A 13,998-nucleotide genomic window follows, 5' to 3' on the forward strand; every position below is an offset into this window, starting at 1 on the left:
AACTGTAAATTTGCAATAAGTCCCATGGTACATCACGTCCAATCCACTGCTTAATATTGGAACTCCAACTGTAGCTTTCCCAGCAGGTAGTTGTCTGGTCTTTTTATGAAAATGTCTAGAAAAAGAGACCCCCACCACCTCTTGAGCCAACTGATTCCAATAGTGAACCACTCTTTCTGTCAATTAGTTATTTCTAATGTTCAATTGAAATGTATTCAAAGGTGTCATATGAATCTGATACTAGTTTTGAATTGTATCAAATTGGAACACATGCATTTAACATACTTAAGTACTTCAAGTTAATCTGCTGAATGGTAAAGTTCCTATCACAATGCTTTCATTTTTTTCTTTTGTCAAATTTCCTCGAAACAAACATTTTGAAATCGTCATACAATCGTCAAAATAGATAATAGGAAATTGTTTACCCCAACAGCATATGTAATACACAAGTAAGATAAGACTTTGAACTCTTATGAGTCAGCTAGTTAGTCATTTGCAAACACATCATAATATTCCTTGAGAGCTAATGGAGGTTGAAACACAACTGTGAGTTTTTCCATATGGCAATAACTGGAACAATGAAGGGTTTATTTATTCAAGGTAGGCTTACAGCAACACTTTCAAACAAGAAAGTGTTAGTGCACTGAAAAACTGCTTATTGTTGGACAGCTTATATTCTAGTCAGGCAATATTTAAAATATTTAAATTTAAATAATCTACTACCCTGTTTCCCTGAAAATAAGACAGGGTCTTATATTAATTTTTGCTCCCAAAGATGCACTAGGTCTTATTTTCAGGGGATGTCTTATTTTTCCATGAAGAAGAGCTCACATTTATTGTTGAACAACAAAATAAACATTTATTATATACTGTAAAGTAGTTGTCATCACAAACCAGCATAACCAGACAAACTATGAATCCTATCAAGAATTTCTTGTTACTACCATTATTTACATGTGCAACAATCTATGGTACCTCTTGCAGTTTAGGTTTCACAAGGTTTCCACGCTGATTTCTCTCTATTCTAGTTTCAATGTAGTCATGAATGATGAATAATATAATATACTATAATAATAATATGATAATATAATAATAATATAATGATATACAGTATATTAATGAGATAATATAATATAGGATATAATAATAACAGAAAATGATAATAATATGGTATTAATAGGGTAATATAATAATGGGATATAATAACAGAATAGCATAATAATATAATAATAATAGGATAATATAATAGAATAATAGAATGGAATAGAATGATATAAAATATATTAATAGGATAATATAAAATGGAATAAAATAATAATAACAGAATATGCTAATAATAATAAAATAATAATATGATAATATAATAGAATAATAGTATAGAATATAATGATATAAAATATATTAATAGGGTAATATAAAATGGAATTTAATAATAACAGAATAATAATATAATAATATGAAAATATAATAGAATAATAATAGAATAATAATATAATGATATAATAATAATAATAGAAAAATATAATATAATGATTTAAAATATATTAATAGGATAATATAATAATGGGATATAATAATAGTAACAGAATATGATGATAATAATATGGCAATAGAATAATAGTATAAAATAATCAGTTTCATGGCATAGGATAGGAAGATGAGAGGAGAATCCCAATGCGTCCTGTACCTTTAAGGAGCGAAAGCAGCAGGACGAAAGCCCTCTTCCTTCCCTCCCTCCCACCCTCCCTTGCCCTGGCTCCAGGAGCCAATCAGAAGCCTCTGGGAAGCAAGGCAGCATGGCCAGGAGGGAGACGGAAGGAAGGAAGAAACGGCAGCGCAGTAGCAGCCACGGAAGGTTTTTCAAGCCTCGGCTGGGGGACAGGCAAGGAAAGGCAGGCAGGGAGGGAGGGAGGCACAGAAAGCAAGCACTTTCCCTCCCTCCCTCCGGTGTGTGTATGAGTGCTGGTTCTGCCCGGCAGCCATGCTTCCCAATGGAACTCTGCTGCAGCCTTAGTTGCTAGGTCTTACTTTCAGGGGAGGCCTTATATTTGGCAATCCCCCCAAAACCCTGCTAGGTCTTATTCTTTGGGGAGGTCTTATTTTCGGGGAAACACGGTAATAGATTATTAGAAATGTAAGAGGCTCATCATGCATTTAATAATAATAATAATAATAATAATAATAATAATAATAATAATAATAATAATAATAATAATAATAATAATTTCTCTATAAAACAAGAATACTAGCTGCCTTAAATGACATTATGACATATGCATTAAATGACAGAATTCTTAAACTTGGATTTTAGATTACAGGGCACACTGTCAATGTTATTTGTACAGCCAGCTCTCTATATCCACAGATTCTGTATCCATGGTTTGAAAATATTCTCAGAAAAAAAAATCCAGAAATCCCACCTTGATCTTGCCATTGTAAATAAAGGTTAAGTAATAGGACTTTAGCATGCATGCATTTTGGTATCCACAGAGTGGTGGTGGTAATGGAACCAAATCCCAGTGGATACTAAGGACACACTGTACTATTCTGGAAGGTCCCTGAAATCTCAAGGAATTCAATGAAATGCATGGTCCAAATGTGTTCTTGTTTTCACAGGCTGCATTTTCTGTGCCCAATGCCAGTTATATCTGAAATGCCATCTCTCTCTAGCTGACAAATGGATAAGCAATGTTTAGTCAACCACCTTCAAAAATTTCTAGAATGCTGCACAAAATAATATCTTCTGTTTCACAAGACATTTTTTCTCCTTACACTAAGTCTTCCTTCTACCTTCCTTATCCTTCATGTCCTTTCCAGCATTCCTGGATTGTACTGTTCACTAAAAATAATTTCAAGAAGGACTAAGCATAGTCAAAGGCTTTCATGGCCGGAATCATTGGGTTGCTGTGAGTCTTTCGGGCTGTATGCCATGTTCCAGAGGTTTTGGAATATGGCCATACAACCTGAAAGACTCACAGCAACCCAGGGCTAAGCATAATTTGGGAGAATCATGCTTAAACTTAGAATCATGGAATCACAGAGTTGGAAGAGTCAACGTGGGTCATCTAGTCCAACCCCCTGCCATGCAGGAAAAGCACAATCGAAGTACCTCTGAAAGATGGCCATTTGGCCTCTGTTTAAAAGCTTCCAAGGAAAAAGCTTCCACCACACTTCTAGGCAGAGATTTCCACTGCTGAATAGCACTCACAGTCAGAAAGTTCTTCCTACTGTTCAGCTGGAATCTCCTTTTCTGTAATTTGAACTCACTGGGATTTCTAGGGCAACAGAAAACAAGCCTGCTCCCTCTTCCTTATGACATCCTTTCACATATGTAAACATGGCTATCATGTCTCCGCTCAACCTTATCTTCTGCAGGCTAAAAATGCCCAGTTCTTGAAGACACTCCTCATGGGGCATGATCTTCAGACCTTTGATAATTTTAGTTGCCCTCCTCTTGACACCTTCCAGCTCATCAATATCTCTTTTGAACTGTGGTGCCCAGAATTGGAAACAGTATTCCAGGTGAGGTCTAACCAAAGCCAACTAGAGAGGCACCATGACTTCCCTCGATTTAGACACTATACTTTTGATGCAGCCCAAAATCACATTGGCTTTTTAGCTGCTGCATCACACTGTTGGCTCATATTCAACTTGTCCAAGACTCCAATATCTTTTTCACATATACTGTTATCAAGCCATCTTTTCTATTCTTTCCCACAAAAAGGCATGATTCAATTCCATACAGAAATTCTAAACCAGTCATGAAAAACAAGATTATACTTTAATTCTTGTGTTAAATTTTTCACATGTTGGAAACACACATTCTATTTGCCTTGCAAGTTCATGTTTGACAAATGAAATAGCAAAGTAGTTTGACCATTCCTTCATATATTAGCTCATATTCACTATCTATATTTGGCATCTATATTGTCATGGAATCATATCTGGTGTGTTCAAGACACCAGAACACTACCTTGCCATGAGTTCACAACCAAGTTTGAGGAATGAAAACAGAATGAAAACATCTGGGGCCCTGCATGGGAAGGAGACTTTCCAGTACAGAATTTCCAGTACAGAAAGTAATGAGTACACTAAATCAGTGGGAATCATATGGCCACATATTGTGAACTGCAACCTCAGCACAACTACAACCACATATACAAATGTGCCTAGTATATAGCTCCAAGCACTGGACAATGGAAAAAGTATTTATCTCACCATTGTATGTGGATGTGTTCATCCCTATATATAGCACTAGCTGTGCCCGGCCACGTGTTGCTATGGCTTAGTCTGGTGGTGTTGGTCAGTCTACATTAGGTTGTATTTATACTGTGACCTCCACCCTTCTCTATACTCACATTAGTAGTAGTATTTGAAGTCTGTTACCTTTTTCAATTTTTGTGTTGATTGATAATTGCTTGAGATCTCTGTTGTCTTTGGTTTGTTGTTAATCTTGATGTCTGATTCTGCTGAGTTTATATTTTTATTGTGGTACAATAGTCTTTTTTTTTTTTGCCTGTGTAGGTGTTGTTGTTGTAGTGGTCATGAAGGTTGGATAAGTTAGATCAGGGGTCCCCAAACTAAGGCCCGGGGGCCAGATGCGGCCCTCCAAGGTCATTTACCTGACCCCCGTCCTCAGTTTTATAATATAATATTTTTATATCATTTTAAATAATATAATATATTGTACTAGCTGTGCCTGGCCACGCTGTTATGGTTGAGCCTTTGGGCTCCGATAATAGAAGAAGGGGGTATAAGACTCCTCGAGAGTCAGACTCTTTCGAGGAGCGTGAACGAAAACGACTCCGGGATTTGTTTACAGACCCGACAGATGAGGACTCATTTGAGGGTTTTTCTGAGGGTTTGGAGGAAGAGATGGCCAGCTCGGAGGAGGATGACATGGAATGGACTCGTGTGAGGGAGGATTTGGGTGTTGGGGAAACAGGCAATGAAAGCATGGGAGGTGAGTGGCGGGTTGCAGGATCAGACCCATGGACTGGCTGGAGGGATGGAGCGGGATCCACAGCTGGGGATGCTGTGGGGCGTAGTCAAAGGTGCTTTAGCTCTGATGAGGATGATGAGTTTGGGGCGCCTGGAATTGGGATGGCAGCTGACAGCGATGATGAGCTTGAACTGGGATAAATTGGGGTTTGGGATCAATGTCTAATTGCGTTGGGCAAGGTAATCTGGACGGACGCTTGGGCTTTTGTTGGGGAACTTCCTGAAGACGGGTGTGATTCGTTGCTGGATACGTAAGTTTACCAAGGACACTGGGCATCGACGGCGGGAGGAACTGTGCGGGGTTTTTCTCTGTGCAACTTGTGTTTAATCTCAATAGCTTGGACCTCAGTCGTCTTTTTGACGGGCAATACCTACTCACACTGGATTGACGCTGGACTGACTGACTTTGATTCTGGATTATCCCTTCTGCTGCTTATCGGTGAGACCTTTGGATTCCTAGACGGCTACGTTTGGCTATTGACCTCTGGACCGGATTGGGACCCTGCTGACTGCCGTTTCCCTGACTGCTGAGCCTGGACCTGGATATCGTTGGCTGTTGAACCTTAAATTGAATCCTGACTACGACCACGTTTTCCTTCGCTGCAGGGAGGAATAAACAAGCCTGGTTTAGTCTCCTGCTGTTTCTGAGTAGCAGAGAGGAATCTGCTACCAGTCTGTTGTTTACATTCTGACTCCTGTTGATCCTCCTTTGTTTGCATTGTTTGCCAGGCTGAAGTAAGCACTTTTGATTTAATCCGGATTATACTTCTGTTTAACCCGGTTTTTTCCCTTTGAGTTGTTTAAGCTCAATCTGAGTTGTTTTTTGTTACCTATCACACTGAAGTCAAGTGTTTGCCCTGTTTTTTGTCTCCTACGGGCATTTTTAGTTTTGTAATCTCAATAAACTGAGTTTTGCTTTACTCACTGGCGTTCTGTCTATGACACACGCGTTGCTGTGGCGTTGTCTGGTGGTGTTGGTGAGAACTTGTTGAGGTAGTGGTGGTATTGAATGTCTGTTGTATGGTTGTCTTTATGTTTAGTATGCATTTGGTTGTTTGCGTACTGTGAAAGTGGTGATGGTAGAGGGGGTCTATGTCCCTGTGTAGTATTGTATAGTATTTATATGTTGTCCATGTGTTGTGAATGCTTGGATTGTGTCCTGCTGTATAGTAGAAAGGGTTGGGCTGGATGGCCCTTAGGGTCTCTCCAAACTCTTGGATTCTATGCTTCTATTATCATCATCATCATCATCATCATCATCATCATCATCATCATCATCATCATCATCATCATTATGTAGAGGCTGGATGGCCATCTGTCAGGAGTGCTTGGCTTGTGTCCTCCTGCATGGTAGAAGGAAGTTGAGCTGGATGATCCTTAGGGGTCACTCCAAACCTTAGGACTGTATGTTGTTGTTGTTGTTGTTGTTATTATTATTATTATTAGTATTGAGAGGCTGGGTGGCCATCTGTTGGGAGTGCTTGGATTGTGTCCTGCATGGCAGAATTGGGTTGGACTGGATGGCCTTTAGGGGTGTCTCCTAACTGTCTGATGCTATGATTTGGTGTGTATTATTATTGTGCAGATATTGGATGGCCATCTGTCAGGAGTGGTTGGATTATGTCCTTCTGCATGATATAAGGAAGTTGAACTGGATGATCCTTAGGGGTATCTGCTAACCTTAGGATTGTATGATATTCTTATTCTTATTATTATTCAGAGGCTGGCTGGCCATCTGTTGGGAGTACTTGGATTGTATCATCCAATGGCAGAGTTGGGTTAGACTGGATGGCCTTTAGGGGTCTCTCCTAACTGTCTGATTCTATGATTCAATCCCGACAAGACAGAGGTCCTCCAGGTCAGTCGTACGTCTGATCGGGGTATTGGGTGGCAACCTGTGCTTGACGGGGTCGCACTCCCCCTGAAGGCGCAGGTCCGCAGCTTGGGGGTCCTCCTGGATTCGGAGCTGACGCTTGAGGCTCAGGTGTCGGCCGTGGCCGGGAGGGCCTTTGCACAATTAAAACTTGTGCACCAGCTGCGACCAAACCTCGAGAAGTCTGATCTGACCATGGTGGTCCATGCCTTAGTTACCTCTAGACTGGACTATTGCAATGTGCTCTACGTGGGGCTGCCTTTGAAGACGGCCCGGAAATTACAACTAGTACAGCGTTCGGCAGCCTGGCTTCTAACCGGAGCGAATTACAGGGCGCGTTCAACGCCTCTGTTTAAGGAGCTTCACTGGCTCCCATTTACTTTCCGGGCCCAATTCAAGGTGCAGGTTATCACCTACGAAGCCCTAAACGGTTTGGGACCCACCTACCTTAGAGACCGCATCTCCCCCTACGAACCCGCACGTTCTCTTCGCTCGTTGGGGGAGGCCCTTCTCTCGCTCCCACCACCCTCGCAGTCGCAGTTGGTGGGGACGAGAGAGAGGGCCTTCTCCGTCGTGGCCCCCCGGCTTTGGAACTCGCTCCCTAGAGAGATCAGGCAGGCCCCTACCCTCCTCTCCTTCCGTAGGAGCTTAAAAACCTGGCTCTTTCAAAAGGCCTTTGATACTTAATTTGGTGTCGGACTGATCTATCTGCCCATTTTATAATAGCCCCATTCTCGAGGTGTTGCCAATGCTATATTGCACTTTGTCCATTTCAACTGTGAAATTACCTGGCCCATTTCGGCACATGTTGCACTTTGCCTGGGTTCTATGAATTAGTCTCCAGTGTTAATATTGTATGTTTTATGTTGATTTTAACTATTGTTTTTACTGTAATTGATGTTTTTATTGGATAACTGTTTTATTGCTGTGTTTTGATATTTGATTGTTTTATCGGGCAAGGCCCCATGTAAGCCGCCCCGAGTCCCTTCGGGGAGATGGGGCGGGGTATAAAACTAAAGTTATTATTATTATTGTGAGTTTTGTGGGTCTGGTTTGTGGTTTTGTGGTGTGGTTGTGTTGTTATAACCGGGAGGCAAGGCTTTTGCGTTGTGTTGCCAAGTTTCGTATTTCTGGGATGTTTAGTTTTGTTGTTATAGTCACTGTGCAAACAACTTTATCATTTTATATATCTATATAGATATTATTTACCAAAAAGAAATTCAACATCATACAAATCCTACAAAGATTAAATACATTTAGCTCTTAAATTGAGGTGTTTTGTTCCCAAGATTGACATACATTGACATCAACTTGATGACATAAAGCAACAATGACATACCTAATTAATCAATAGAAAATTAAATTTAAAGCTGGATGGGTAATTTAGGTTCTCATTTGTAACTAAGAGAGTAAAAAGTAACTCTTCAAATCAGATTTTTTTCTGGTCACTGTCTTTTTCCAGCAGAGGGAGCAGTTATCCATGTTTAAAATATGTACCTTTGGACACCCAATAAAAGCCCATCAGTTTTAACATAGAAATTACTATAATGGGTGAAATATGTAAATTATTGCACAGTCATAACTAAAGAGGAAGAACCTTCCGTTATCCTGTAAACTGGCAATTGCCCCCTCTAGCTGTACAAAGGCAGATTAAATATCAATGCCATGAGTTATGCATATGTTGGTTGAGATTTTCAGGCTTTCTTGATTAACTAAAGTAAAGGTAAAGGTTTTCCCCTGACATTAAGTCCAGATGTGACCGACTCTGGAGGTTGGTGCTCATCTCCATTTCTAAGCCGAAGAGCTGGCATTGTCTGTAGACACCTCCAAGATCATGTGGCCGGCATGACTGCATGGAGCACCGTTATCTTCCTGCTGGAGCGGTACCTATTGATCTACCCACATTTGCATGTTTTCGAACTGCTAGGTTGGCAGGAGTTGGGGCTAACAGTGGGCGCTCATTCCGCTCCCGGGATTTGAACCTGGCACCTTTTGGTCCGCAAGTTCAGCAGCTCAGCGCTTTTTAATATACATTAATATACATTTAATATACATTTGATTTCAAAAGCCTTGGCAATCATCTTTTAAATATACATCTTAAACCATTACTGTGCCACCAGAGGAGCCCCCTTGATTAACTAACAAGGATCAATTTGATTTCAAAAGCCTTGGCAATCAAAGGAAGATTCATTCACTTATTAACGTATCCATGCTGTGGGGACAGGCCTGCCATGCAAACAGGTGATTGCTTTTAGCACAACACAAGCTAAGGATGGATTTTTAGTTGCACTCTTTGCACTCAGTGAACAAATAATAAGTATGGTTCTTACCCTTGCCAAGCTGACTCCTGTTGGAACCTTATATGGGACATATTTTCTGTAGATATGGCCTACACGGGAACAAGGGATGTCTTCCATTCGACCCCCACACATCCATACCTATGGGGTAGCAAACAGCAGAAGGATAAATAAGAATTTTCTTAAATCTTATGGAAATCAGACTTATCAAGCAAGAAGGCAGCAACAGTTCATATCTTGTGACTGCATTTTAACCATACCTGCATTTTACCTTATCAACACCCCTGTTAGTTTTCTGTGTTTTACATATCTGAAACTGCCAAAGTCAGCATGTGTCACAAAGACATTGCTAGACTGAACACTAAGAAATAAAGCAAAATGACTGGAGCATGAGATTAAAAAGCAATGAAAAGTTTAGTTCTAGATGGCTCTAAGAATACAGAATATCAATGCACAGGTATCCTGAGTTTACTAGAAAATGCATTTTCTGTGTAGATTCACACAGTATTATCAACTTCCAAGAGCATCTGAAAAACAGATTTTGAAATGCATGTCCTTCCTAGGCATTGTGGTTTTCCAGTACTGAGTGTGCATAAATGGTGCTCTAGATTTGCTATTAGCAACAGACCATAACAGATTAAAATATTTATTCTGCATTAAAATGAGCATTTGTTAACAGAAAGCCAGTTCCAGAATTAGGATCAAGTTAACATCCAAATGAGGCCCAAAAATGTATTTGCCCTACAAGAGACATTGACTCTGTGCCAACTTTCTATAAGAACTTCCTTTCATACCTAGATTAAATATGGATATAGGGTTTGCCAGTCTAAGTCGATGAAGGAAAGCTACTGTTGAATACATGCATTCCAGTAGGCTTAAAATGAATGTAAGCACGTTGGTCTATAATAATGTACTTGATTTGTTCTAAAGCAGCATGCTCATTTGTAAACAGACTGGCTTCAAAATTCTTTTTAAAGACTATCTGGATATGTTTTCTTAAGGCTAATATTTTAGTGACCCTACAAAGGCTTTATTAAGACTACTTGATGGAGCCTTACTAGAACTCCAAATAGTTTCCCCCAATTTTTATTCAGCTAAATAAAGACAGTATTGAGTTGCACTTGATTTGCCATCCCAGAAGAAAATAAAATATTGCTATTATTGATAAGAGCTCTAAAAATTAACTGCTATGTAATGGCTATGACAGGTGGGAGCACTTTTCTTCCACTTTTTAATCAGTTGCTCAGTGCAAAGTGGGCAGTTTCAGTGAGTTAGTTTTTAATTAAGATTTATATTTGGGTAACAATGTTTGACAAACTTGCAAAATCCTATTTTATAATGTTTATGGAGGAAGTTTGTGTTCATCTTCCTCCACAAATACATTAACCATGCTCTTTCTGGAAATCTAGGTAGACACGGTTTTAGTAAAAACTTGATTGCAGCAAACCAAGTTGTCCAATACCAATGACAAACATGCTCATAATTATACAGATGCTGAAAGTATGTTTATAATGTACTTTATGTAATCCAGCTGTAGTATCATATTACCTTGTATACTACCTTACAGATTTTCCAGTAAATGTTAATAAGTATTACAGTAGAACCCCGGTAGTCCGAGTTAAACGGGCGGACCTCAGCTCGGTCAACCCGGATCACTCGGATTACCAGGCTTCCTCTCCGTTGGGACGCAGGCTGGATCGGGAGGCGCTGCAAGCACCTCCCGATCCAGCCTGCGTCCCAACAGAGAGGCCACCCACCCGTCCGTGCCTCGGCTCCTTCGTCACGCCGGGGGCCGGCAGCACCGGCGCCCGGCGTGGTGAAGGAGCCAGCCGTACATGTTGCTAGGTAGATAGCAAGCTACCTAGCAACATGCAGGGGGCACCTCCCAACGGGCGAGCACCCCATGCGTGTTGCTAGGAAGCTTGCTATCTACCTAGCAACACACACGCCAGCACCCCGTGAGTGTTGCTAGGTAGCTTGCTATCTACCTAGCAACACACACGCCTTTGCGGCCCTCCCTGTTCATCTGTTCGGATTGCATGGAGGCTCGGATGAGCAGGGCTCGGATGAGTGGGGTTCTACTGTATAAGCAAACCATTCTAGTCCCACTGTGCAAAAGATTTAATGAATAGGGAGTGCTGAAAAAAGTGAGGCTAGGATCTAGAGTTGAGAAAGGTGGCACATTTTATAGCAAAAGAGGGGGAAAGGCAGGAATTCTCAGAGGCGGTAATTTCAGCTACTGTACAGAAAGCAGAATCCAAGTTCCATTGTGTCATAATACTATCAAACACTTACTACTTCAAGCTTTTACAAATAATTTACACACACACACATACACATTCCACTTTGTTTTAAGACGCTAGATAAATAAGTACTGCATCTTTACAAAGACCACATTAGCAACCAGGTTACTGTGACGGTGGTACCTGAACTGCTGATTTAGAACAACTGTGAATCCAAAAGCAAAGAGGATAAGGAACAATGCAATAAGTTTCCTTTACAAAAACAGGACACAAAACATGTGGATGTGCATTAATCATACACATACAAGAGGACGGAGGAAGGGATCCTGATGAATTATAGGGAACCTGCATTTTGTGGGGAATTTTGGTTGTTTCTAACTTCCAAGAAATGGCTTTGGAAAAAGGGATTTATACTTACACATGTGAACTGTCTATTCCTAGAGTGGGTAGGGTTTTCCTATTTGCCTCACAGTGACAGGATAACTTCCTTGCAAAGACGCCAAGGTCCATTTTTAATATACAGCCTCCTCAAATGTCAAGGAAGATGGAACCTGATTATAGATTCGCTCATTTCATTAACATACAATATAAAAACTTTTGTCCGGAGTTGCCTGCCAAACAGTCTATCAGGAACCTAAGTAACCTGTGCTATAAATTCTCTTCCCTCACACCTAACTAGTACTTAAAATCCCTCCTCAATATTTTCAACTGATGATGTGTCACTTGAATATAAATCTAAATTCAAAGGCAGGCTTCCTATTCATTTCCACTGCTGCTTTGATTCATTTTATTAGCAATCCCTTTGTGTGATGACAGAATTCATTACAACCTGGATAAAGAAAATTATCAGTTTTCATCTCTAAAGAGATCAGTGGAAACGATGCATCCTTTGCATTGGAAAAAGAAAGCAGAAATTAAAAAGCCAGTACAGTACTGGAGGGAAGAAAAATAGCAAATGTCTGTCAAACTGTATCTCCTTGAGATAACAGCAGCCAGATAAGGAAGAACGTTCACAGTTCTGTAAGACAGCAAAACTCTACTTGGACTTCTCCATGCAGGGATAGGTAACATGACTTCACAGTTTATACCTCCCAATTGCCCTACTGTGAGCCTTATTTTTTTAAATGAGAAAGGAACACAATGACTGGTTTTGCCATAGACCATTCAAGGTTTCTAAGGCTAAATATATACCGGATTCTTTGGTTTTGACGTGCTGTATACTGTATGTCTTACAATATTGGGTTATTTTTTAAAGTAATTTGAAGTTCAGTGAATCAAATGTTATTTTTGGATAGCTTTTCCATGAAAGCTATGAAATGGATGAAGTCACCATCTTACTTAGGGGAAATTATTGGTGCAGATATTTTTTCTGTCCAGGAAAGAGGGCTCCCATCCCCAAGCAATTCAGATACGGCTGCAAACATTATATTGTTTCCACAACAGTTCAACTGTGTGTGTGTGTGTGTGTGTGTGCCATCAAATTACCTGTCAACTTATGGTGATCCCATTATTTCATAAAGTTTTCTTAGGCAAAGAAAACTCAGAGGTAGCTTTACCAGTTCTTATAGCAGCTGGTATTTGTTGGCAGATTCCCATCCAAGTACTAACTAGGGCTGACCAAAATAATTCTGAGGTTTAAAAATGGATCCAAGTTGGGATCTTGGAAAGTTCAATGTGGTTACCACTTGTTCTGGATATAATGCAAACATTAAAGATAAAATTATCAAGTGTACCAAAGGGAGGTCTTATTGAAAAAGAATCAATATTGCTCCTATAACAGGTATTCTGGAGAATAAAAACTCTTAGTGTACAAGTGTATGAAAACAGCATGTGACTCGGCAAATACAGATTGACTATTAGGGACTAGAAGTGTTTTGGATCTCCCCACCCTCGCCCAGATTCTGGAATACCTGGATTTGCATATATGTACAAAATGAAGTATCTTGGAAGATTGGATCTAAGCCTAAAGAGAATAACTAGCAAAATGGGGAAAATGGTTTTCCTCCTTCAACCTTCCCCCCCACCCCCCCGCCAAATGGGCTATCCTCTATCTAGCACTCCCTTTTGGAGTCCATCCAGATAATTGAACAGTACCAATTTTTCAAATAATTTTGTACATAAAACAAAGATTGTGTACATTGAAATATCAAAAAGTAAAGATGTCACTATCTCAGCCACTCATGTGAAAATTTTTGGAGTATTTTAGAATAAGGGGTGTTCAACCTAAATTATCAAATGTCCTTTAGAAGCCTCAATAAATGAAGCCCCTCATTAAAAACCTGTGAGCAAATATAGCAGTCATGATTTATGGGCAATGTTTTAGTTGTCTCTCAATTAGTCTCTGTAGTAATGTGGTTGAGAGCCAGCGAGGAATAATGGTTTAAGTGTTGGACAACTCAGTGACTGGCTTGGCCAAGACCATGCAGGATTTCTAAGGCTAAATCCAAATTGGAAGCTCCCAGGCCTTGATGGCCTGGAAACCCATTGGGTGACCTTTGGAAAGTCAGTCTCTCAGCTTCAGAGGGGCCTCTCATTTATGTGCTAGTCATAATATGAAAACAAATTGATGGCAATTATTCATGAG

At 40.1% G+C, this 13,998-nt stretch overlaps 1 protein-coding gene across 1 annotated transcript in view; it reads right to left on the reverse strand.

Moving 5' to 3' along the window:
- Positions 1-13,998, reverse strand: part of galnt10 (polypeptide N-acetylgalactosaminyltransferase 10) — an 86,766-nt gene that overhangs the window by 17,421 nt on the left and 55,347 nt on the right. Inside the window, exon 8 of the mRNA XM_008114777.3 lies at positions 9,205-9,312. Within this exon, the coding sequence (XP_008112984.2) occupies positions 9,205-9,312 (108 nt within the window). The remainder of the gene's footprint in view (positions 1-9,204; positions 9,313-13,998) is intronic.

Source organism: Anolis carolinensis, chromosome 2 (assembly GCF_035594765.1).
Source record: "Anolis carolinensis isolate JA03-04 chromosome 2, rAnoCar3.1.pri, whole genome shotgun sequence".
In the NCBI taxonomy this organism is placed as follows: Eukaryota; Metazoa; Chordata; class Lepidosauria; order Squamata; family Dactyloidae; genus Anolis; species Anolis carolinensis.